This window comes from Bison bison, unplaced genomic scaffold (genome assembly GCF_000754665.1).
Source record: "Bison bison bison isolate TAMUID 2011002044 unplaced genomic scaffold, Bison_UMD1.0 scf7180017864388, whole genome shotgun sequence".
In the NCBI taxonomy this organism is placed as follows: Eukaryota; Metazoa; Chordata; class Mammalia; order Artiodactyla; family Bovidae; genus Bison; species Bison bison.
Genome location: NW_011494960.1, coordinates 4954949 through 4977794, shown reverse-complemented (window position 1 = coordinate 4977794; position 22846 = coordinate 4954949). Strand labels below are relative to the sequence as shown.

The 22846-nt window shown below is 46.3% G+C and overlaps 1 protein-coding gene across 3 annotated transcripts in view; it reads left to right on the top strand.

Moving 5' to 3' along the window:
• Positions 1–20256, top strand: part of LOC105001978 (neuron navigator 2-like) — a 199028-nt gene extending 178772 nt beyond the window's left edge. The window contains exons 5-7 of one of the 3 annotated variants that reach the window (XM_010858416.1): positions 5118–5388; positions 9974–10042; positions 18936–20256. In XM_010858416.1, coding sequence (XP_010856718.1) covers positions 5118–5388; positions 9974–10042; positions 18936–19233 — 638 coding nt within the window. In that variant the 3' untranslated portion in view covers positions 19234–20256. Of the gene's footprint in view, positions 1–5117; positions 5389–8264; positions 8786–9973; positions 10043–18935 lie in introns of those variants that run through there. The other 2 variants (XM_010858417.1, XM_010858418.1) reach the window with 2 other exon arrangements.
• Positions 20257–22846: the final 2590 nt, after the last annotated feature.

The following is a 22846-nucleotide window of genomic DNA, read 5'->3' as shown; positions in this document are numbered from 1 at the left end:
CATCAGGGAAGCCCATCTCTCTCTAGGTCTACTTTTTTTTCTTTCTAAAGATCAAGAGTGTGAGGATAGTTGATCAGAAATAAAATGATGCTGTTTTTCCAAAGCCTTAGCAGTGTCTTGGAGAAGGCAATGGCACCCCACTCCAGTACTCTTGCCTGGAAAATCCCATGGACGGAGGAGCCTGGTAGGCTGCAGTCCATGGGGTCTCTAAGAGTCAGACAGGACTGAGCGACCTCACTTTCACTTTTCACTTTCATGCATTGGAGAAGGAAATGGCAACCCACTCCAGTGTTCTTGTCTGGAGAATCCCAGGGACGGGGGAGCCTGGTGGGCTGCCATCTATGGGGTTGCACAGTGTCGGACATGACTGAAGTGACTTAGCAGTAGCAGTAGCAGTAGGGAGTGTCATGGGGGAACATTTTTGTGGGCTGGTGGATTTTGTTTTTAGAGAGCCTGTGTAGCCAGCTTACCAGGCCTTGTGGCACACAGACAAATGCCATTTGGAAATAAGAAAAGAACACAATTCTAACTATTTTGGATACTGTCTGTTAAAGACCACCCATGGCATGAACTGTGTGTCTCTTAACTCCAAACAGAGCATTCACTCTGCTTGAGTCTGTGTTCTGAAATGGATAACATGGTCTATCCATATAACAGGACAACGCCTAGCAATATATGCAGGTGAACCTTAAAAACATGCTCCATGGAAGAATAAAAGTGTAGTTGCTTAGTCATGGCCAACTCTTTTTGACCCTATGGACTGTAGCCCGCCAGGCCCCTCTGTCCATGGAATTCTCCAGGCAAGAGTACTGGAGTGGGTTGCCATTCCCTTTTCAGGGGATCTTCCTGACCCAGGGATTGAACCCAGGTCTCCTGAATTCTTCCATGGAAGAAGCCAGATGCAAAAGACTACAGGTCACATGATTCCACTTACAGGAAATTGGCCCAGAATAGGCCAATCAATGAAAACAAGATTAGAATTTGCCTGAGGGGATGGGTTTTGGACTTGATTACAGATGAGCACTTTTCAGGGTTATGGAGAATCTAAAACTAGAATTTACTAAATTTACTAAGGATCATTATACACTTGATTTTGTGGTTGTAAATTATACCTCAATAGAGCTGATTTCTTTTTTAAAAAGAGATGCTTACTGAGTTTTCTCTAAAATGAGATGTTCATGGTTGGCTTTCTTCTTGAGGCCTATGACTGTCTGGAGGGGATGTGCAGGAAGGAGGGACAGCTCCTTAGGCTTCTTGTAGGTGAAGAGCCCTGTAATCTCCAAAGGCGGCAGGTACAACCACCTTCTTTTCTGAACCAAACAAGGAAGTACAGAGACAGGCTTTTATTTTCTCATTTAATCCTGTTAATCTCCATAGCATCCCTATGGGGAAGGTGTGGCACACATTTAAAGAAGAAAATGAGGCTCAGAGAGGTTAACTCTTGGAAAAACTTTGAAGTCTTCAAATGATGGACTTGAGAAATGCAAACCCCGGTCTTTGTGGCTCTAAAAATCAGTGATCCATATAGTAAAAATGCTTCCTCCTAAGAAACAGTGTATTCATGAGAGCACTGGGCCTTTTCACAAATAAAAAGAGGTTTTTGGGAAGAGTAGAACAGTTCTGAGCAATAAACGACTGAACGTCACAGGGAGAGACTATGACAGAGCCGGCTCCATTCATCTGCCCTGGGCTGGGCAGGTGGATTGTGAGGGAGCCGGCGTGGACACACCTACCTTTTGCAGGAGCAACTCCTGACCCTCTGGCTTTGCTGTGGAATTGTTAGTTCCTCCTGCCTTTGTTTTTCTTGCGTGGTTTTTAAAAAAATGTATTATGGAATGTTTGACACATTCCATAATAAAAGAATACTTCTATTATAGAAGGAGAATAAAGAATATTTCTGTGCCTGTGAGCTAACTTAATAAGTAAAACACTATCCACTATCTGGGTGCTTTTAAATTCATGACATGTGATGGGGATGTAAGCAAGCCAAGTTATACCATATTGGGTGACTGAATGAGATCATGTATGTGAAAAGCTTCATTGGTATATGCTAATTAGTAATAGCTCTATAAAAGACACTGAAATCTTACATAGATTTCATCTAGCATGATTATAGCTCTATTTTCATCATCCAGGGAATTCTATTTTTAGAGGAAATTGTTTTCCCGAGTTCCTTAACAGGTCCTGCCCTGCCTGCCAGCCCTTGATTCTGGCCCTGGCCCCTGTCATTGTCCAGCTGAGTTAACCAGGGGGACATCACCTTACCCTCCACCTTCCCACGAGGAAAATGCCCATTTTCAAGAAGAACATGGAGACTCAGAGGTTGCATCTTGCAAAACCTCAGTCTATAGACTGAATCATCCCATCCAGACCTCACGTCCTGTGACATTGGTGTCCTTGTCAAAACATTTAGACGCAGTGGCAGAGCAGGCCATGGATGTGTTCTGCTTTGGTTTCCTTAGGATGGAGAAGGAAACAGGGGTGAATGGTTAAAGCTGAGCTTACCCAAAGAAATGGGAGAGGGGGGGATTTCCCCACAGTTGGGGAACTTTCTGTGCTCCCTGCATCGCACACAGTGGTTTATAAGCATCTTGACTTGTCCAGGTGAGCCCTGGCTTATACCTGTTGTCCTAATGTAATTAAGAGTGTCTCCTTCTCACTCTCAAAAATGCCATATGATAAGATGTCACATAGTGAAAAAAAAAATAAACAATTTTTTTAATGCTGATTATAAGTCAGCCTTTTTATTATTTTTTAAATTTTTAATTGGAGGATAATTGCTTTGCAATGCTGTGTTAGTTTCTGGTGTACAACAATGTCAATCGGCTAAAAGTATACATATATCCCCTCCCTCTTGAGCCTCCGTCCCACCCCAGCCCTTGTCCCACCCGTCTAGGTCATCACAGAGCTCGGAGCTGAGCTCCTGTGTTATGCAGCAGCCTCCCACTAGCTGTCTGTTAACACACGGTAGTGTATTATAAGTCAATGCTACTTTCTCAGTTCATCCCATCCTCTCCTTCCCCCACTGTGTCCACACGTCCATTCTCTGCAGAAGCCATTATTTTTAAGGCGTGTAGCTGGAGCTCTATGGGAAGCTCCCACAGGATTCTGGAGCTGTGGTTGTCATACAGGAACCAGGACCGGTGAAAGATGTTTACCGGTGTGCCTTCCCGTGTCTGCTCAGATTTGATCTGCAAAAGCACCTTGGCAGCAGGGCAAGCTGTGAGTGTTGTCAGGTGAGACCCAGTGAGATTCAGTGACTTGCTCAAGCTAGAACGTGGTAGCAGCAGACTGAAATTCATGCCTTGCTTTTCCAAAGCCGGGCTCCTGATGGTTTTCTCCCACAGTCAGCACAAGCTAGCTCCCAAAGAGTGAAAGCTGGATTCTAGTAGTCTGTATTGTCACTTTCTTCAAGAGCCTGGAAAGAGGAGCTCTCCAACAGGAAGTAATTCAGCCTGACCTAGTCAGCAAATCACACCCAGGGCACTGGCAGGCTAACAGGGGATAAGCCTTGCTTCTCAAAGAACCCCATTCATGCCTTCTGCCCTTCAGCTGGCCATTGGAGGAAACTCTTCGTTCCTTTATCAGCATCCTCTTGCCAAGCCTTGGGTAACCTGAAGATGTGTGTTACCCACACCGGGGGTGGGGGCTTCCCTTCCTCCAACCCCATTCCCTTTAACTCCCTTCCCAATTCAGAAACATTCAGCCTAAGGGTGGAAGTAGAGAAAAGCAGACACATTAATTTGCTGACAGAGGTCCGTATGGTTTTTCCAGTGGTCATGTATGGATGTGAGAGTTGGACCGTAAAGAAAGCTGAATGCTGAAGAATTGATGCTTTTGAACTGTGGTGTTGTTGGAGAAGACTCTTGAGAGTCCCTTGGACTGCAAGGAGATCAAACCAGTCAATCCTAAAGGAAATCAGTCCTGAATATTCACTGGAAGGACTGATGCTGGAGCTGAAACTCCAATACTTTGGCCACCTGATAAAAGAACTGATTCATTGGAAAATACCCTGATGCTGGGAAAGATTGAGGGCAGGAGGAGAAGGGAACAACAGGACGAGATGGTTGGATGGCATCACTGACTTGATGGACATGAGCAAGCTCTGGGAGTTGGTGATGGACAGGAAGCCTGGAGTGCTGCAGTCCATGGGGTTGCAAAAAGTCGGACATGACTGAGTGACTAAACTGAACTGAAGGGTGGAAATGAAGCAGAGGGAGCCCCCAGGTTCCCCTTCTCTGTCCCACATGCTGAGTGGCCATATTGTTTTACCCTCAGGGTCACTTTAGACCCTGGCCATCAGCATCTGGTGTTAAAAGAACTGTAGAAAAGGAGGGATTGCCCAAGGAGATATACCATTACATCCATAGCTCCTGCCTGGAAATAAATATTTCATTCCTTCTCTGAAGCTCTTTATGCATGCCTTGAGGCAAATACATTTTAAAATCTGAAAAATTCCATCTGGAATGAAAAATTTTCTTAGCCCCACTCTACACACACTTTTTTTTTTTTTTTTTTAATGTAGGGGGAAAAAATGTTTTAAATGTGAGTTCTTTGCGGAAGCAAGCCCTATGGCTTATCCCCATACCCACCCCAAACTCAAGTTGTTTATTTGATGGACAGGAGACAGCCATGTATGATTGGGCAGGTTAGGTGAGGATTTTGGAGTGGGCTGGCAGCTACTTGGCACGCTCTGGGTGGCTTGAAGCATGGAACTGGGATTTGGCGGTGCTGTGTAGACACCAGTGAGTTTCCCCTGGTGCCTCCATCCCTCAAGCCCTTCCTCTGCATTCTGGACAAGCACAGTCTTGCTCGGGACTCTGTCTTTTTCGGTTGTGTCCTTACTGAGAACTTCCTCCTCGCGCTCGCCAGACATCCCAGTTGCAACTTGCCTCGGGTACCCACTCTAATCCCAGTGGGGAGAAATCAGCTAATTTCTCTGTGGTTTAGGCCAGATTTTAATTGACTGTGATACCAATTAAGTGTTCAGGAAATCTGTCCTATCCTAGAGGAATTAAAACTCATGCGGGGGCTGATACTGCCTCCTAAAAGGGTGTGAGACAGGGCTCCCCAGAAGGGCTTCTTCCTCTAACCAGAATCTCCCCATTGTCTTGCAGAGATCAGGAATGGAAATCTCAAGGCCATCCTAGGCCTCTTCTTCAGCCTCTCCCGGTACAAGCAGCAGCAGCAGCAGCAGCCACCGCCGCCCCAGAAGCCGCACCTCCCCTCGCCACTGCCGCCCCCCGGGTCCCAGGTGGCAGGGGCCCCCTCCCAGTGCCAGGCTGGCCCTCCTCAGCAGCAGGTGCCAGCCACCCCCCAAGCCCCGTGCCAGCCTCACCAACCAGCGCCACATCAGCCGTCAAAAGCACAAGCCGAGATGCAGTCCAGGTGGGTGCTCCTCATCAACTGATAATTCGGCTTTTCTCAGGGTCTTCTTCACACTGACCCCCTTCTAGCCTGCGCCCCATGTGGTTCGCATTTGTGCTTCTGTAGGTCTGAGAACTACCAGTAGTTTGTGGGGAATCAGCATGACCTTGAAATGGATGTGCCTGGTGGAGATGGGGGCTATTAGAGATCAGAGTCGCCAGGCGCTCCTGCCTTAAACTCTAGCCTGTTAACACACACATGCTCATAGGCAATAAACAGCCCCTAAAATAGACTTCAAACTTCTTCTGCGTGTCAGCCTACAGGCTGGGTGTTCAGTGTTATACATACAAAGCAGTTTCGCTTAGTGGAGGCAGAAGTTCTCCAGCAGATACCTCTGTTTTGCCAGAAGAGAAATCCCGAGAACCCAGAAGAAAGATAGCAAGTGTTTTTTAGCAGGACGAGAGGCTGCCCACTCCTCTGAGTGGGCCAGTATCTCCTGAGGGGGAGCTGTTCCCAGTCAGTGTGCCTGGGTTTTGTTGACCTTGGAGATGGAGGAGCAGTGTCTGCTATGGCCGTCTGCTGTTTGGATCAGGACCGAGTTTTTGTTGGTGTTTCCAGAGCATCTTGCAACAATGGTATACCAGCAGAACGACAGAACAGTTACCGTCTACTGGGTTCACATGCTAATAGCTGCATTCCTAAACAACACCGCAAAAAATCACCTCATAAAACATTTAATGAGGGGGAAAATATAGAGGAGGGGATTAGGAACTAGAAAGTTTTTGACTCATAGCAAAGTTTTGGAGAAAGCTTTTTTTTTTAAGCTATAAAACTTTAGCTATCAAGCCTAAATGCCACCACTCAAACTGACTGGTTGATTTCATTGACTATGTGCTACAGAGTGATGGCTTTTTCCTTCCAGTACCAGCACTAATAATCATAGGTTTTCTCACACACCGTCATACCCTTGGTAGCCATTTGTAGTTGGGCGAAGCACAAAGTGGTTGAAACAAAGCAGCTGCCCTCGAGATGGTTAATGGTCACAGCTGTATTTCCCCGGGAGAAGTGCTGCTTCCCAATTGTGATTGTGTTAAAACCAGCAGTGACAGATGTGATGTAAATCAGAACCCCTAATTAATTATCTAATTATATCCAATTTCATTGTGAAAATTTGTGGGCCAGTAGGGATGCCTGGACTAGCAATGAGCCCTGGACAGCCAGGCAGCCAGCCTCCACACCTCTGCCCTGAAGGGCCCCCTGGATGAAGCCATTCTGTGATCCCTAGTGGGGTCAGGATGATCACATGATCTGGGCATCATATCCCACACTGCATGCTGCAGAGTGCATATTCCCTGGAGAGCAACTTGCAGGGGAAGGGTTCTATGGGGGGGAAATTGGTGCCTGTTCCCTACATCCTACTGGAGGAGGCAGGCAAAAGTGGGAAGAGAAATATCAGAAGTGGTAGTACAATAAGATAATGGGATTCAGAGGGATTGGGTTCATAATTTAAGTTGGGTTGATAGGTTTCTCTGAGGAGCTGACACCAAAGTAGAAATAGGAGTGATGGGGGCTAGCCATGCAGGTGTGGCATAGATCAGGGAGAGGGGAGCAGCTGGTGCAAAGGCCCTGTGGTAGGAGTAAGCTGGGCAGGTTGGAGGAGCCGAGAGAAGGCTAGTGTGGCTGGAGCTCCGTGGGCGAAGGGGAGTGTGAAGTGAAAGGCAGCCTTATAAGCAAAGAGAGCTGCCACCATTGACATGAAAGACAGTGTGACCAGTCACCCCTGGAGCTGTGTAGTCCCATAGCCCTGAAGCAAGGTCATAGTGACAGCTATACAGGCTGAAGAGTTGGTATTTCATTCTAAAGGTAACTAAGCCATTGGACAGTCTTGACCAGGAAGGAGACTTAATTTACAGGTTGTTTTTTTTTTTTTAATCACTTTTGTTTCTCTCTAGAGAATAAGACTGTGGAAGGGTCAAGAATAGAAGGAATGACCCCAGCTTAAGAGGCTTTGTGATCTTCTAGGTCAGCAGTCTCCAACCTTCTTGGCACCAGGGACCAGTTTCGTGGATGACAATTTTTCCATGGACCAGGGCAGGGTGGTGGTGGTTTCAGGATGATTGAAGCACACTGCATTTTTCGTACACTTTATCTCTATTACTGTTACATCAGCTCCACCTCGGATCATCAGGCATTAGCTCTCAGAGGCGGGGGAATCCCTGCTCTAGGTGACAGCGGCTTAGATCAAGGTGGAAGAGCAAGTATGGAGGTAGACCAGTTCAGGCTATTTAGAGGATGAGCCAACAGGACTACAGGTAGATTGACTGGAGTGAGGGAGGGAGGAATCACAGATAAGTCCTTGATTTCCAGCTTGAGTGGTTAGGCAAATGGTGGCATTTACTGAGATAAGGAACCTGGGGGGAGTAGGGGGAAGGACATGTGTACCCTGGGAATCTTCAGAAGAAGATGTAGAAAGCATTCTCAAACTGAGCCATGGAACTCTTCTGATAAGAGGGTCTCATTGCATATGGTTCCAAGGAACACGTGTTGAAAAACACTGGGCTTGTGTCATTGAGCTTTGATAGCCCGAGGCATCCTTCACCATAGTAAGCTTTTGTCCTCTCAAAAGAACCAGATGTCTCAGTCAGGATACCCATCTCCCAGTAAGAAAAAGCATCCTCTTGTTCATAAATGCTTTACCTAGGGGGACTTCCCTGGCCGTGCAATGGTTGAGATTTCCATTTCCACTGCAGGGCGCACGGGTTCCATCCCTAGCCAGGGAAAAAGGATCCTGCATGCCGTGTAGTGTGGTCAAAAAATTGCAAAAGTGAAAAATAGATGCTTTGCCTAAAGAGCAGCCACACTCACTTAAGCCAGGTTTTAATGTCCATTTTTTTCAGAGTGGTTCCTGCCATCGTTCCCCCCGACCCTGCAATGTGGTGATGAGACAAGTCGGGCCCTGGAATCGTTCTGTGTCCTCCTTCACCCTTTACTTGGCCTCCTTCACCCTTTATTTGGCCCGTATTGGGTTACCTTAGCAGATGACTGGTTTTATCCGTGACATACTGATGCTTTCTAGTTTTCCTTCCGGAGGATAATCTTGTTCTCAAAGTCTAGAGATGTGATACTCCATACTCATGCACTGGCTGTAAATTTAAAAACAATAAAGTCACTTCTCTGGCTTAGTTCCATTGTATTTCTATCCCCGAATTCTGATAGCCCAGATCCCAAGGGTAATGGTTCAGACCCTTGATCATTAATGTCAAATGTTGATACAACCCCCAAATACCAGGTTTGTGTTGATCCTTCCTTAGAGCTCCACCAGGCACAAACATGCCTAAACATCATCCCTCTCAAGAGAGCAAATACTAAAACTTGACAACTTTTCCATAATGTTTATTAATTAAAAAAAAAAAAAAAAGAGTTGTGGAAGCTGAGCAAGGAAAATTGAGATACTGGCATGAAGGAGAAAGTAGTTCCTCCATGGTAACTAAATGGAGACTCACTTTTCTTCTCATCAGCTTTTCTCATTAATTTACATGATGGCTGAGAAGTCAATCCATCTTTTACCTCGTGAAGTTCCTCTCTATCTGTGTCTCCTGTACATCGTATCAATATTTAGCTTTTTAGAAAAAAAATACAAAAAGAATTGCTTTTTTAAAAATTCATTCTCTTCTGTCTTCCTTCACATCCTAGGTTTTGTGACACCAACATTGTATTTCTCACCTCAGATCCTGTTATGAACATGTTATAGGTGGTATGGACACAAGAAAGATAAATATTTCTCTCTTTCATAAGGCAGTAAATAAGTTGAGCCACTTATTAAGTCCATCCATGATTCTTTATATTCATAAGTTTATGGTTCAAAGCCCAGAACATAGCAAGTTCAGAAGATTTGAAATGGTCATTGCTGATACCATGGAGAGCAAACATTCCCAAGACCAGCAAAACTTGAAAACATCTCCACCCTTATTTGGGCTTTGCGGGTGGCTCAGCTGGTAAAGAATCTGCCTGCCAATGCAAAGACACAAGAGATGTGGGTTTGATCCCTGGGTCAGGAAGCTTCCCTGGAGAAGGAAATGGCAACCCACTCCACTATTCTTGCCTGGAAAATCATGGACAGGGGGTTGGTGGGCTACAGTCCATGGGGTCACAAAGAGTCAGACATGACTGAGCACACATACCACCCTTATTTAGGGTCAGCTTAGTGGGATATTCAGGACATTCCTCCAAAGAGCACTCCAGTAGAATAAGCATGTGGAGTAGAAACATCTGAATACTTTAGAAAGGTACAAAGTTTACTTGTCAGAGACCCCTGGCTTTAGGGTCTCATTGTAGAAGACTGTGTAGTGACTGATGGCAGAAAAGAGATTTGGAGTTAAGAAAAAGAAAACCACAAAAGTTCTTAGATAATCTTGAACAGCAATTTCCTTACATTGGAATTTTATCAAATTAGACCTAAGAAGAAGGCTGCATGTTGTAGAAAAATCGGGCAGAGGGAAACCCGGAGGCTTTTTTGCTGTGTCTCGGGACTCCTGTTGATAATTTGTCTAACGCATCTTCTCTCCTCTCACGCATCTCTTCCACTTTTTTCTTTCCTGTCATGCAGTGCATCTTCCAAGGACTCATCACAAAGCAAAATCATCCGCTTCACTCTGGGTCAGAAAAAGATCTCTAGGTTAGACCTTGTCCATGTCCCGCAAAGCATGGTTTCAACCCGGCCCCTCATCCCCTTTGTCCTGGCTGCACTTCCTTTTGGTCCTCCGCTCCCTGACATGTTTGCGGTTTGGGAAAACCAAACATGCTTTGGCTGATGACCAAGTGCTGAGTGTTAGAGACTTGAGAGTGGCCTGGGGCTGAAGGGGTGTGTGTGTGTGTGTGTGTGTGTGTGAGATTTAGTTGTACTTAATGTTTCTGCATCTCATTGAGTCTTTTTGTCTTTGATTGCTTGGACATCAAAGTCCATTCTGATTTAGAGAGGTGAGTTTTTAGATGGCTTTCTATAGTAACTTTATGATGAGTTTGACTCCCTGCTCTATCCTGGCCCTGATCCCACCTCACCTGCATCTTGTTTTATGTGTGTGATGCTTTTTGTTATTGGTGCTGTCGTAAAATGGCTAACGTGGGGTTGGTTTTCTCCTGAGTGTTTAAGACCTGAAGCATGAATCTAATTGTTCAGAGGAGACGAAGCAACAAGGCAACTATGTCTCATTTTTATTTCTGGATGTTCTTGTGTACATGGATGGATCACCTCAGTTTCCTGAAAATAAAAACTAGGCCTGCTCACTGATTAATTCTCTTGACTCAGCTTGGCGTCTACCGCATCCTGTGAGGACCCGTGCCAGGATACGGGAAACACCAGTTATATCCTTGTACCTACTGTGTGTTAAAGGTATCAACAGCTAACATTTATTGAATGTGTATTAGGCCCGGTATGGATGCATTATCTTAATCTTCAAGTCAGTCTTCTTGCGGTAGGTCATGTTATTATCCCCGTTTTACAGATGAGGAAACGAAAATGTAGGAAGTTCGGTAAGTTATCAAAGTCACACATAAAGCAGAAAAAGCAGGACTTGAGCCCAGGTAGTCTTACCCCAGACCTCAGTGTAACCACTTCGGGGCAGCTCTCCCCTCCACCCCCTCCTCCGTGAATTCTGGTACGCGACTTAGCAGAGCACACCAGGGGTTGTTGATGCTGGTTTTTAAAATCTTACATTTCAACCATTCCTCCTGGCCTTTTGCCTCATGATGTCTTTGTAGCATCCTGACAGAAATAGAGTCTCGTCCTCATTATTTTCAGCTAGTATTTCTTTTCATTGAATCTGACTTCAAGCTAAAGGGATGCCCAGACTGTGCTTCTCTCCATATTCGTGTAACCCATGGCTACAGAAGGTCTGCTTGCCCCCGCCCCGCCCCCCACTCTCTTAGGCTCTGGCTGAGTGCCTTTTCTAATAGTTAACTTTTCTAACAAGCTTACACGTGGGGAGGCCCAACTCAGGATCCACCTGGCTGTGGGGAGAAGCCACAGGGCAGCTGCTTTTCTGTAGAACAAGTCAGCCTGTTAGGCAGACTTGGTACTGGGAGACCTGCCGTCATCACTGCCTCTCATAGCCGTGTGTCTTAGTCTGCTCATGCTGTTATGGCGCATCACTGTAGACTTGGTGATTCAACACAGGTTTATTGCTCACAGCTCTGGAGGCTGGGAAATCCAGGATCAGGGTGTCTACCCCGTCGGGTTGGTGAGAGCCCACCTCCTGCTTTCCAGAAAGAACAGGTTGTGTTCTTTCTGTGTCCTCACATGGCAGAGAGCAGAGAGAAGCAAGCTCTCCTGTCTCTTCTGAGGCAGCTCCACCTTTGTCTTGCTGATTGCCAAACGTAGGGTAGGCAAGGCGTGAGTGGGGAAGCTGAAAGAAAATGAGAGGAGCCATAGGAACTTCAGACATGCTTTATTCTGCTGTGGCCGTTGCAGCAGACGCACGGGCTGCTTCAGGTGGTGTTTATATAGGTACACGTGAACAAAGGTGGCACGTGGCCAAGTTAGTACGTCATGATACTTGTGCGCATTGCCATAAATGACCGTAGCCGTTTCATAACCAGGCCAAGTCATTGTTTATAGGATGTGGGGCAAGAGAGCCTGACTATCGCCATCTTGGCTAACTGCTATTCCCCTGTAAGCTTCATGACCTCATCACCTCCCCAAGACCCCTCTCCACATCCATCACACTGGCATGACAATGTCTGTATTTGGGGAGAAGGGAACACAGACATGCAGTCCTTAGCACTGTGCCACAGAGCGACTGCTTTCCCTAACTGCATGAGGCCCGAGCCAGATAGATGCCCACTGCCCCCCCACACACAGTGAACTGGGATCCCATTGTGTGTGTGTGTGTGTGTGTGTGTATCATGCAAAGTCCATACGCAGGAAAGGAAGGGGGTGGGGATCGTGGAGGAAACCTGAAATCTGGTGTTTGTTCCCACGATGTGCTTAGTTCTGAAAGAGAGAGAAGACAGGAGCTAGTTGGGAAATAATCTAATTGAAAGCACATGCGCATCCCCTGAATGATGTCTTATCAGTCCCAGATGATGGAAGGAGGTGGAGTTGCAGGGAGGGGTGGGAAGAGAGGAAGAACTGAATAATGGGCTTGTCTGCCCTGCCCTGGAGGCGTGCTGGGCACAGGACTTCCAAACTGACCCAAAGCCAAGTTCTGGCTTTCTATCAGAGTCCTGGTGCTATGGACTGCAGCCCGCCAGGCTCCTCTGTCCATGGGATTTCTCAGGCAAGAATACTGGAGTAGATCGTCATTTCCTCCTCCAGGGGATCTTCCGAACCCAGGAATCAAACCCTCTCCTGCAGCTCCTGTATTGCAGGCAATTCTTTACCTCTGAGCCACTAGGCAAGCCCAGCCCATCACCTAGATTTCCTTTTGGATGCATTTTGTTTCTGATGAGCCTGATAAAGGGATTGTTGTTGTTGTTCAGTCACTCAGTCGTGTCTGACACTTTGCGACCCCATGGACTGCAGCACACCAGGCTTCCCTGTCTTTCACTAGCTCCTGGAGTTTGCTCAAACTCATGTCCATTGAGTGGGTGATATATAATGATCATCTGAATTAAATTCACCCATTCCAGCCCATTTTAGTTCACTGATTCCTAAAATGTCGATGTTCACTCTTGTCGTCTCCTGCTTGACCAAAGACATCTTCTTCTATTATTTGCCTGACACTCCTCCTTGCCTTCTCCTCACCCCCACTTTCCCACCACTAGCCTTGAGCAAAATCTTAATAAAGATTTTAGCTGATCAGGCACCACCGGGGAGTTGCAGTAAAGTTCGGTTGCCAAAAGAAACAGCCCTGCCTACCCTTCTGGCTGAGTTGGACACCTCTTCCAGAGCTCTAGAAATAAGCCTCTTTTCAGGTGCAAATACTGATGAAGTCTCTGGAAATAAGTCTCTTTTCGGGTGCAAATACCGGCCTGAGCCAGACACCGAGACAGGCACCAGGGGTGTTGATCTGGGAGGGAAACCTCACCTTGAGTCTACAGGGAAGGAACTGATGGAGGGAACTGGTACAGGGATGAAGAATTTCCATGAATTTCCACCTCTGATCACTGTGTTGTGTTGATAAGAGATCTTGGTATCCCTGGTAAGCCTCAGGTATTTAGGCCTGTTCTACCTGTGGGAGGCATTGAAGCCTGGTGACTAAGAGTGCAGCTTTGCAGTCAATCCTAGCAAACCCTGTGCTCACCGCTTACTATGTTACCTGGGCCGATTAGTTAATCTCCATGAGTTGGTGTTTCCTTGTTGGTAAAAAGTAGTTCTGCCTCACTCACAGTGCTGTGTGGATTAAATAAAGCCATTGCCAGGCCTTTGCTGCCTGGCATGTATCAGTCCACCGTAACTAGCAGATAGGCTACTGTTGATGATTTCAGCTGATCTGGTCCAGCTCTGGGGTGTCCCACAGGGCTGATCTCTACATGACCATCTGGTGGAGAGGAATCAATGTGGCTAATAGTTCAGTCCTCTCCACCCAGCTGCTGAAAAGCAGATGCTGTGGAATTGAGAGACTTGGCATTTAATCATCTTGTCTAGCAAAAAGCATCTCCGATTATGACCTCTGCCGTCTGAGGTCTTTAGCACGTGCACACAAGCTGCCATCTTTCCAGGATGGGGGGTGGGACATCTGCTCCTGGCCTTTGAAGTGGTTTGTGGGAGAACCACTTTCTTCTTCTCATTAGCAAGTACAGCAAGTGGAGCCAGAACACACACACAGGTTATGTGCCAGGAATGACAGCCTTACCGCCCTGCCCACTTGGCTCTGCACATACGTGTTGGAGACATTGACCACGGGCTCCCAGAGCAGCAGGGTTTTCCTTCTGCTTCTTTGTTAACGCCTCTTCCCTTAAACATCATTTTTTCAAAAAGCAACATGCGTGTTTCAGAGAACCCATCTGTGTCTTCTCATTTCGTAACTGTTGTCTAGACTCGGAATGGTCACAGGAAGCAGAGTCCCTCTCGCAATGGAGCTGTTGGAACCTTCCGGCACTCTGGATGAGGCAGGGTGTGGATGATTTGAGGTTGACTTGCTGCAGTCTCTCTGCTTGTTCTGATGAGTCGGGCACTGCGGGGCAGCATCTGTTCTGGTACCTGCTGCTGTTCCCCATGAGCAAGACCCAGCTCTGCTTTGCTGCTACTGCTACTGCTGCTAAGTCACTTCAGTCCTGTACGACTCTGTGCAACCCCATAGAGGGCAGCCCACCAGGCTCCCTGTCCCTGGGATTCTCCAGGCAAGAACACTGGAGTGGGTTGCCATTTCCTTCTCCAGTGCAGCAAAGTGAAAAGTGAAAGTGAAGCTCTGCTTTGGAAGGATGCTAAATGGACAGATAGCAGCTGCTCCCAGGCCAGGAGAGAAGTGGTCCTGATGCGCAAGGATGTTGACAAGAATCAGCTTCAAAAGGTTGGCTGGGAGCCTGTATCATTGGAGACTGGAAGCTACTCTGCTTTTCAGCTCTAGCTCTACTCTCAGCCCCCAGGATGACTGTTGCCTTGCTGGAGGACCGGACCAAGTCCAGTATTCATAGTGTGATGCTGAGGCTGGCCGCACCTGCTTTTCTAGCCTCGTTTCCTCCCGCACTGCCCCCCCAAAACCCAGCACACACCAGCCCTTTCTTTCCTCCGTGCTTTTCTGTAAGCTTCCCTCTTCATAAGCCCTCTGCCCCTTATCTTCTTGCCCCCTACTCACATTCCAGACACCGATTCTTTCTCTGGGTCGCTTTTATTTGGAACCTTCCCTGACCATCCACCAACTTCCAAGGTCATTATTTCCTTCCCAGAATTACTTCTCACCTTTCATATTCTTTTATCAACACATATGTAGTTTAGCTAGAGTCCATCAGCCCTTAAGATCTAAATAAGACCAAGCTCGAACCCTGTGGTGGTCTTTTGGGGCTGCCATAATAAAGCACCACAGATTGGGTGACTTATAAGCAGCAGAAATTTATGGCTGACAGTTCTGGCGACCGGAAGCCCAAGGTCAAGGTGCCAGCCTGGTTGGATTCTGGTAAAGGCTCCCTCGTCCAGGTTGTGGGCTGCCGACTTCTTGCTCTGTCCTCGCATGGTGGAAGAGGCGAGCTAGCGCTCTGGGTCCTCGTTTATAAGGGCGTTAATCTCATTCATGAGGCTCTGCTTAATGACCTCATCAACTCCCTAATACCATCACATCGGGCGTTACAATTTCAGCATACGAATTGGGGTAAGGAAGGACTCAGGAACTCAGACAAAGCATATCCCTTCTTCAGTTTGTGAAGTCCAGTGTCCTCATGCAGATGGCTCAGGTATCTTTGGTTCTTATGGACACCTTTGGCTTTGAAATCCTGCGCTTTCAATTCAGTCTGAATGAATTGAGTTTGTGGATTGACTCATCCCAAGGGATGTTTCGGTTCCCTCCTGGGTGGATCCAATTGAAGCTCTTTTCCTTACTTCCTACCCGCTACACATTCACTTGTGGCCTTAGTTTGTGGGGCAGACTCTGCTGAAAGTTTCAGAGGAATGGAGGGGCTTGCTTTGGGGCAAGCAGCTGTCCCACTCCATTCACAACAGAACCCAAGTTTTAAAGTACAGTGTTCACAAGGATTCCTTCTGACACTCAGAAGGAGTTACTTGGTCTCCATCCAGTTTTCCCATTTGGTCAAGTTAAGGGTGCTGTTCTTACTAGGGTGTGATGGTGGTGAGGTAGAGAGTGATGTGAGTTGGCTTGAGGTTTATGGTGGCTTTTGATGGCTCAGTATGTGCTACCCATCTTTATTTGCCATGTCAGCTGCCCTTGAGGCCTTCCAGACCTCCTCTTCCAGGTCTCAGAAAACTTGGCACAACCTGCAGCCGTTTAAAGGATGGGTCCATCTGTGTAGCACCTCTGGGTTCTGACTCAAGGAGGAGATGATGGTGACCGCACCTGGGAAACCAGAGCTGTCTCAGTTAATCCAGGACTGAGGATGTCTCAGTCTGGGGAGTGGAGCTCACAGATGGCTCAGAGGTACCCCAGGTGTAAGTCTTTGTCACAAATACTTGGATGAAGGAGTTGTTCTTCTCCATTGTTCCTTAGGGAAATGATGAATCCTGTTTGCCAAAGCCTGCCATGCCCCTTTGGAAATGTTGATCTCCAACTCTTGTGTGTGGATTTTTGTCCAGGTCTCTTCTGCTTCTTTAACTTAAATCTATTTCCTTCTTTATTTGTGCGATTCTTTTTTTATACCATTGCATGTTTTCTTTATGACCGTGTCCAGTTCCTTTAGGAATCTACGCTTAGCAGAGAGGAGGAGGAGGGGAACCAACCTGCAATGAGTACTTAAACAGCAGGCTGGACATTAAGTCCCATTTCAAGTTTACAGTTATCCCATGGGATACTTTACTATTATTCCAAAGTGACAAACACAGAATATGAGTCTCAGATTATAACACTGGCCCCATATTATGTCTGTATTTGAAAGGAAAAAGCTCATTTTATCCACTATATCACACTGCTTCACAGAGGACCGGGTTGCCCACCTCATTCAAAGATGTGGCCATGCCATCCATTCCTGATTTCTTGCCTCTGTAAAGGCTCTGTGCTGCCCTGAAAAATCTGTGGTCCAGTCCCAGGTTAGAGCAGGGAGGCCTCTCTGGCAACTCTTTTCCCTCCTCGATGCTTTTTGCTTCCCTTTTCTTTGCCAATTCCACACTGGATAAACGGCTGTGGCCTGTGTTAGCCTGCACCACTTAAAACTGTTACTATGACATCATCTTGGAACAAGTCCATCATCCTTTTCCAGGCCTATCTGTGGGCAAAAAACTCGTGCAGAGTCCAGCCTGGAGGAGCCCCACATCAGCACCTGCAGCAGCTCCACCTCTGGCTGTGAGTCCTCAGATAACACTGTCCATCTTGGAGGCTTTACAGGATGTTGTTTGCACTGGAATCAGAACCTCGAGGTACCAAGATCCCTTTGCTGGGCCTCTTCTGATTGGTTAAGCTGGCACTTCTAGTCCCCAAACACAGGTACTGACATTGCTGGTTCTGCATCCCACTCTGTGCCTGTCTTCACGGGGTGACTATCTTCTCCAAATGAGATGGGGAAACTTAACAGAGAGGTAAATCCCCCTACTGTAGTGAGAAGTGAGGTCTTCTCTCCGCCACTTTTTTGGGGGAAAACTCACCCCCTTCCTTCTCTCCTAGCTCCCAGTTAAGGAACTGGGCCAGCTTTTTCTTGACTGTATGAATTTTACAGTCCTCTCACACCAGCTCATGTTCTCTGCTTACTCTACAACCATCTTTCTTGCTTAGCCAACAAGAAAAAAGTTTAAAGTGTTTGCCTGCTTCTATCTAAAATGCTTCCAGACTGCAGACTTCTTTGGTGCTTACAGATTTGTGTGGAAAGAGAAGGCTGAAAGCTTTATGAGATGAAAATTCAGACTTATCACTAAATCTAATGCTGGTCAACTGAGGTTCCAGGGGCTTTTAAACACTGCTAAGTGGGTTTTAGCTGAAAGATATGACTAAATATTTCATCATTTATTCATCTTTCAACTTTAATGATTGGAATCAGTCTGCCCAGTGGTCCCTGAACAAAAATTCTGATCTGGGGAGTCTTAGCCGTAACTCTCTGGGGAATGGGCCGTAATATCTTTAGACACATTACTAAAGATTAGTTTACTGATTTTATTCCCCAAACCACCCCAAAAATGAAGTGTTTTATTTAAAGGGAAAGTGTGTGTTTGTCTTTAGGCTAACAGATTCCTGCTCATTTTACAGAAGGAATATATGATTTTATCTATCTACTTAAGAGAAGCTGGGCTTCAATCTCAGAGTAATGTCTACGGAGACAGGTTGTCAGGTGGTTGAAGGAAAATGTATGTCTGAACAAATGTTTCCATCCAGGCCATAAGTTTTCATCGCAGATGTGTTAGGTTCTGAGGTAGCAGTTCCTTTTATGTCCATCGTAAGTTAAGTCTTTTTCTTGATACTTACATCCCTAGATTATGACCAAAAAAACCATTTTCAATATCTTTCAGAAGAAATGCACACATAAAGTAAACAGTTTAGTGTCTTAACCGGGCTTTATGTTCCACTCTTGATAGAATTTGAGATGACATGGTTTGGTCCTATTGAAAATTAAAATTACTCATCCAGGAGAAAAACGAAGATGAGCTTTGCTTTATTATTATTATTGGTCATCCTGTGTGGCTTGTGGCATCTTAGTTCCCTGACTAGGGATTGAACTAGGGAGCATGGCATTGAAAGCCCAGAATCCTAACCACTGGGCCACCAGGGAACTCCTGAGCTTTGTATTTCTAATCAGCAAACATAGTCGTATATTTCTCTTTCTGTGCTCAAAGGAAAACAGCCCATACTTTACCTTTGGACTGAGGTCATTATAGCCTAGATGTTTGTGGTGGTCTCACTGAGTCCTTGGACTAGCAAGCCACCACAGATCCGATGTCTTGAATGGTTTCTCTCACCTCTTGCGTGGCTGCAGTTCCTTCTTCTGAGATGCTGCTGTTTTCCTGAGACTGAAGCGATGACTCCGTTGCTTTTGCATTTTAGACTTCCAGGTCCTACCGCGAGGGTATCCGCTGCAGGCAGCGAGGCCAAGACACGCGGAGGGTCAGCCACTGCTAACAACCGACGGAGCCAGAGCTTTAACAACTATGACAAGTCTAAACCGGTCACTTCCCCACCCCCACCATCAAGCAGCCACGAGAAAGGTAAGCCACTTTCTTGGGGGTCCTTTCTGACATCTTCCTTTATAGCAGATCCAGTTCCTTGGGGTAAGTGTGGGATTGCAAATACAGTGAGGGGAACTGTTCAGAAGAACATGCTTGGTTGGCAGGACCTTTATTAGCAGAGGTATTAATAAGGTGGGGAAAATATTACATTTTCATAGTTTCCAGCAGGAATAGCTATGTTTGTCTGGGTAGGGCCCAGAAGACTCATAGAAGCAATATAAGAGTTCGCAATTTGAAAATAAATTTTCATAGAACATGCTCTATAGAGTAGACGATTCTCTAGAAATGAAGCTTTGTGAGCTGATAGGTTTTTACTCATCAGAAGTGATGTGAGGACAATTAGGAACAAGAGGATTCTCCCCCTTTGAAAAAGTCAGAAGTGTAGAGTGGCTAAATGAATGTCTTGGCTACACAGAAGGAGTAGGCAGCATTCCTCTTGGTATGCTGATACTATAACTCTTGCCAAAAAAGGATACGTTTTTTTCTTTTTTTGACCGTGCATAGTACTGAAGTTTTAGGTTATGCGGAAAAGGTAAATAGCCCCGTGGGGACTCTTGCATAGAAGCTAATAAAACAGACCTTTGCTTGCTGCAGTCTGTGTCTCATGAGACATTGGAGAAATGGGGAAATTGAGACAGCTTTGAAGAGTCTTCAGTAACAAGCAGAGCCCTCCTTTATTCCTCCCAGGCAAAGTGGGCTGGACTTCTTGGGGGGCCTTCTCAGGTCCCAGGAAGCATTCCCGGGCTTGTCCTGATGTTACCCCTCCTCCCCTGGTACCTGGGAGAGCTGCCTCCTGTTTCCTAAAGTATTTCTGGAGACTGGCAGCCCTTCCACCGTGAATGAGATCAGAAACCCCGCACTCATCCCTCCAGCTCACGATAACTTTGTCTAGTAGACCCTGGGCTTCCCCTACACCCACCCCAACCTGGAACACTGGAGGAAACATGAAGGAAATCTACATAGGGCTGACATATATATGGCAGAAGGTTTCCCCAGCAAGGCAAGGGGAACTCTGCACCAGGGCACTAAAGCTACAGCCAGAAGTTCTCAACCAGTGAGGACTCTGATCCAGCCTTCCGCTTTTGCCTCAGGCAAACCATTTCTCTTCTTTTCTTTGTCCACCTCCCTTCCCCCTGCTTCTTTCCTTTTCTTTACCATACCCAAGAATATTCTTGTTAAAAGTGTGTTTAAATTACACAAACAATATATGCTTGTAAAATGGTACAAGTTTATATCAAAGAAAAGTTCTCCTTCATATGTTCCCTGAAGGACACCAGTATAAACTATTCTGTGCATAACCTTCCAGATGCATTTATATGCATACATAAGATAGAAGAGAACTGATTTTGTTGCGCTCCTATTATGTGCCTCATTGAATCCCCCCAAGTTGTATTGTTATCCCCCCTTACAAAGGATGGAGCTAAGGGAAAGAGAGATTAAGTACTTCCTGAAGTAACAGCAGAGAGTGAGAGGTGGAGATGGAACTGAACTCAGGTACTTTGGTTCCAGAATCACAGTTTATACAGTGCTTTTCCTGAAAGTAGAAAGGAAATGCTCTAAGCTTTGCTCATTGAGAGTTGGTTAGAGGTGTGCAGGTTGAAGGAGGTGGGGAGAAAGGAGAAGATGTTGGGGAAGCCTGTGCAGGGACTTTCTGCTAGATTGGCCTGCCCTTGTTCCATAATCCTTTGGGGAGAAGAGACATAAAAAAAGTTTCAAGGATGGATGTGAGGCCAGTGTCCAAAAAATTGAGAAAATAAGGAAAAGGTTCGCCATGGAGGGAACACACGCAGGAGGGTGCAGGGTTGGTGGCCGGACCTGTGTCCCAGGGCCCACAGGACGCAGGGTCACTCAGGCAGCCCAGCCGGGGCTCCCCTCTGACATGGGGGTGGCCGCCAGTCTGCTTCTGTCCCGGGCGGGGGTTGCCATGTGCATCCCAAGCGAGCAGACAGCTGGGAGGCCTTCTGCAGGACAGTGGCTGTGGATTCTGACAGAGGCATCGTCCCAGGGAAGGACTCCAGTGTCAAAGGAAGGAAAGTCATATTTACTTGTGGAGCACGTAGTATTTCCCAGGGACTTTGATTTTCTCGATATTACTTGATCTTCACAAACATTCCATGAGGTAAATATTAACTCCGTTTTATAGGTAAAATGAGGCTAAATGAGATTAGTAACTTTCCCTGACTGGTAGTTGAGTGCTGCAGTTCATGTCCGCGTCTAGCTCCTAGAATTGAACTCCGGCTCTGTCCTGTCCCCTGGGATGGCTGTGAGGAGCGTCAAGTGAGGGAATATGCCTGAGAATGTTCTGGAAGCTGCAACATGCTCACAATCCTGTAAGGATTTGCAGTGATAAAAATTACTGCTTGGAGGGTCAGGTGCACGTGAGGTACATTTATTAACCCTCTCCTGCCCTGAGGAGCTGAGGGAGAGCAAGCTTGGGACAGGCCAGGGTACTTTTTATTACTTTTCCACTGTCCTGAGGTAAAGGGTTATGGAATTTTACCTTCAGAGACTGTCATTATTTCCTCCTCCTTTCTTCATGGCCCCTGTGTTCTCCCTTGAATCTGACCTTGCAGACTGAAGTTGGCAGCTTGCATGCAAAATATAGTTTGTGGTCAGGGAACAGAAATAACTCAGCCACCTGGCCATGTGTAAGACACAACAGGTACTTACGTGCATTAGGTATCATTCTTCACCTGGAGAAAGCTTGGAGAGAGAAACCCTCATGAGCAGATAAATTGCCATTCAGTGTGGTTGGAGCTATAGTTGAGGTGTGGACTGCTTTCCTGTGAGGTCAAGTCTGGGATAAGAATAAGAATCTCATTACCTGTCCTTCCTTGAAGCTTTCTTGTGGGTCAGTCAGACCTGGGCAGCACTGTGCTCTGGCTTCTCACTCTCAGATGAACCAGGTCATCTGCTTTTCTCTGTGACCCGTGGACCTAGGATTTCCAGTCCTAGAGTTTGCTCTAATCATATCAGTAAGTTCATTATTCTGTCAGTAAATGACAAAAATATTTCAACATTTAGTCCCAGCTTTAAAAAAGGATTAAGAGGAATAAAAGGAAATTGTAATGAGCAACTTTTCAAAAACCCCAGAGCACTTTATACTTTGTGCTAAAGCATTCCTCTTAAAATCTTGTCCAAAAATACAAACTCCCCTTTTGTTATCATCTCTGAATTTAGTTCTGATTATACTGAGCAATCAACTGAGATGTAAAATAAAAGAAAATAACAGGTAGTACTTCCTTCTGAGTTAGGAAAGAAACGTCAGGACTCACAGAGTTCGTTACGTTGTCCCTTAGGGTGGCCAAGGACATAGGTGACACACAAAACCCAGAAACGTTCTGTGCAGCAACACATCCTGTTAGTTTTCCTAGTGATTTAGGTTCCAGATTTGACAGGTTTGGAAGAAAGTTTGCAGAGCCTTAGGCTTTAGAAAGCCTGCTGGTTGCCTGTTGCATCGTTATCACTCTCACGGTTTGGATCCACCTTTGGATTTGCACTCCTGCAGGCAACAACCAGGCCAAGCCTTGCCTGGCCTGAGTGTGACAGGAGGACCCTGCAGAATGCGTCTGCAGCATCAGCTGTGAAATGTCTGTCAAGGGATGGCAGGCACTTAGGGTGGCCCTTCACCTCCTCTTTTGGCTCTGAGCGACTTTAAGGCTCCAGGCCAGAATTTCAGATTTTCAGGGGAGATGAAATAGCTGTTTTTTTTTTTTTTTCCCCCCCCAA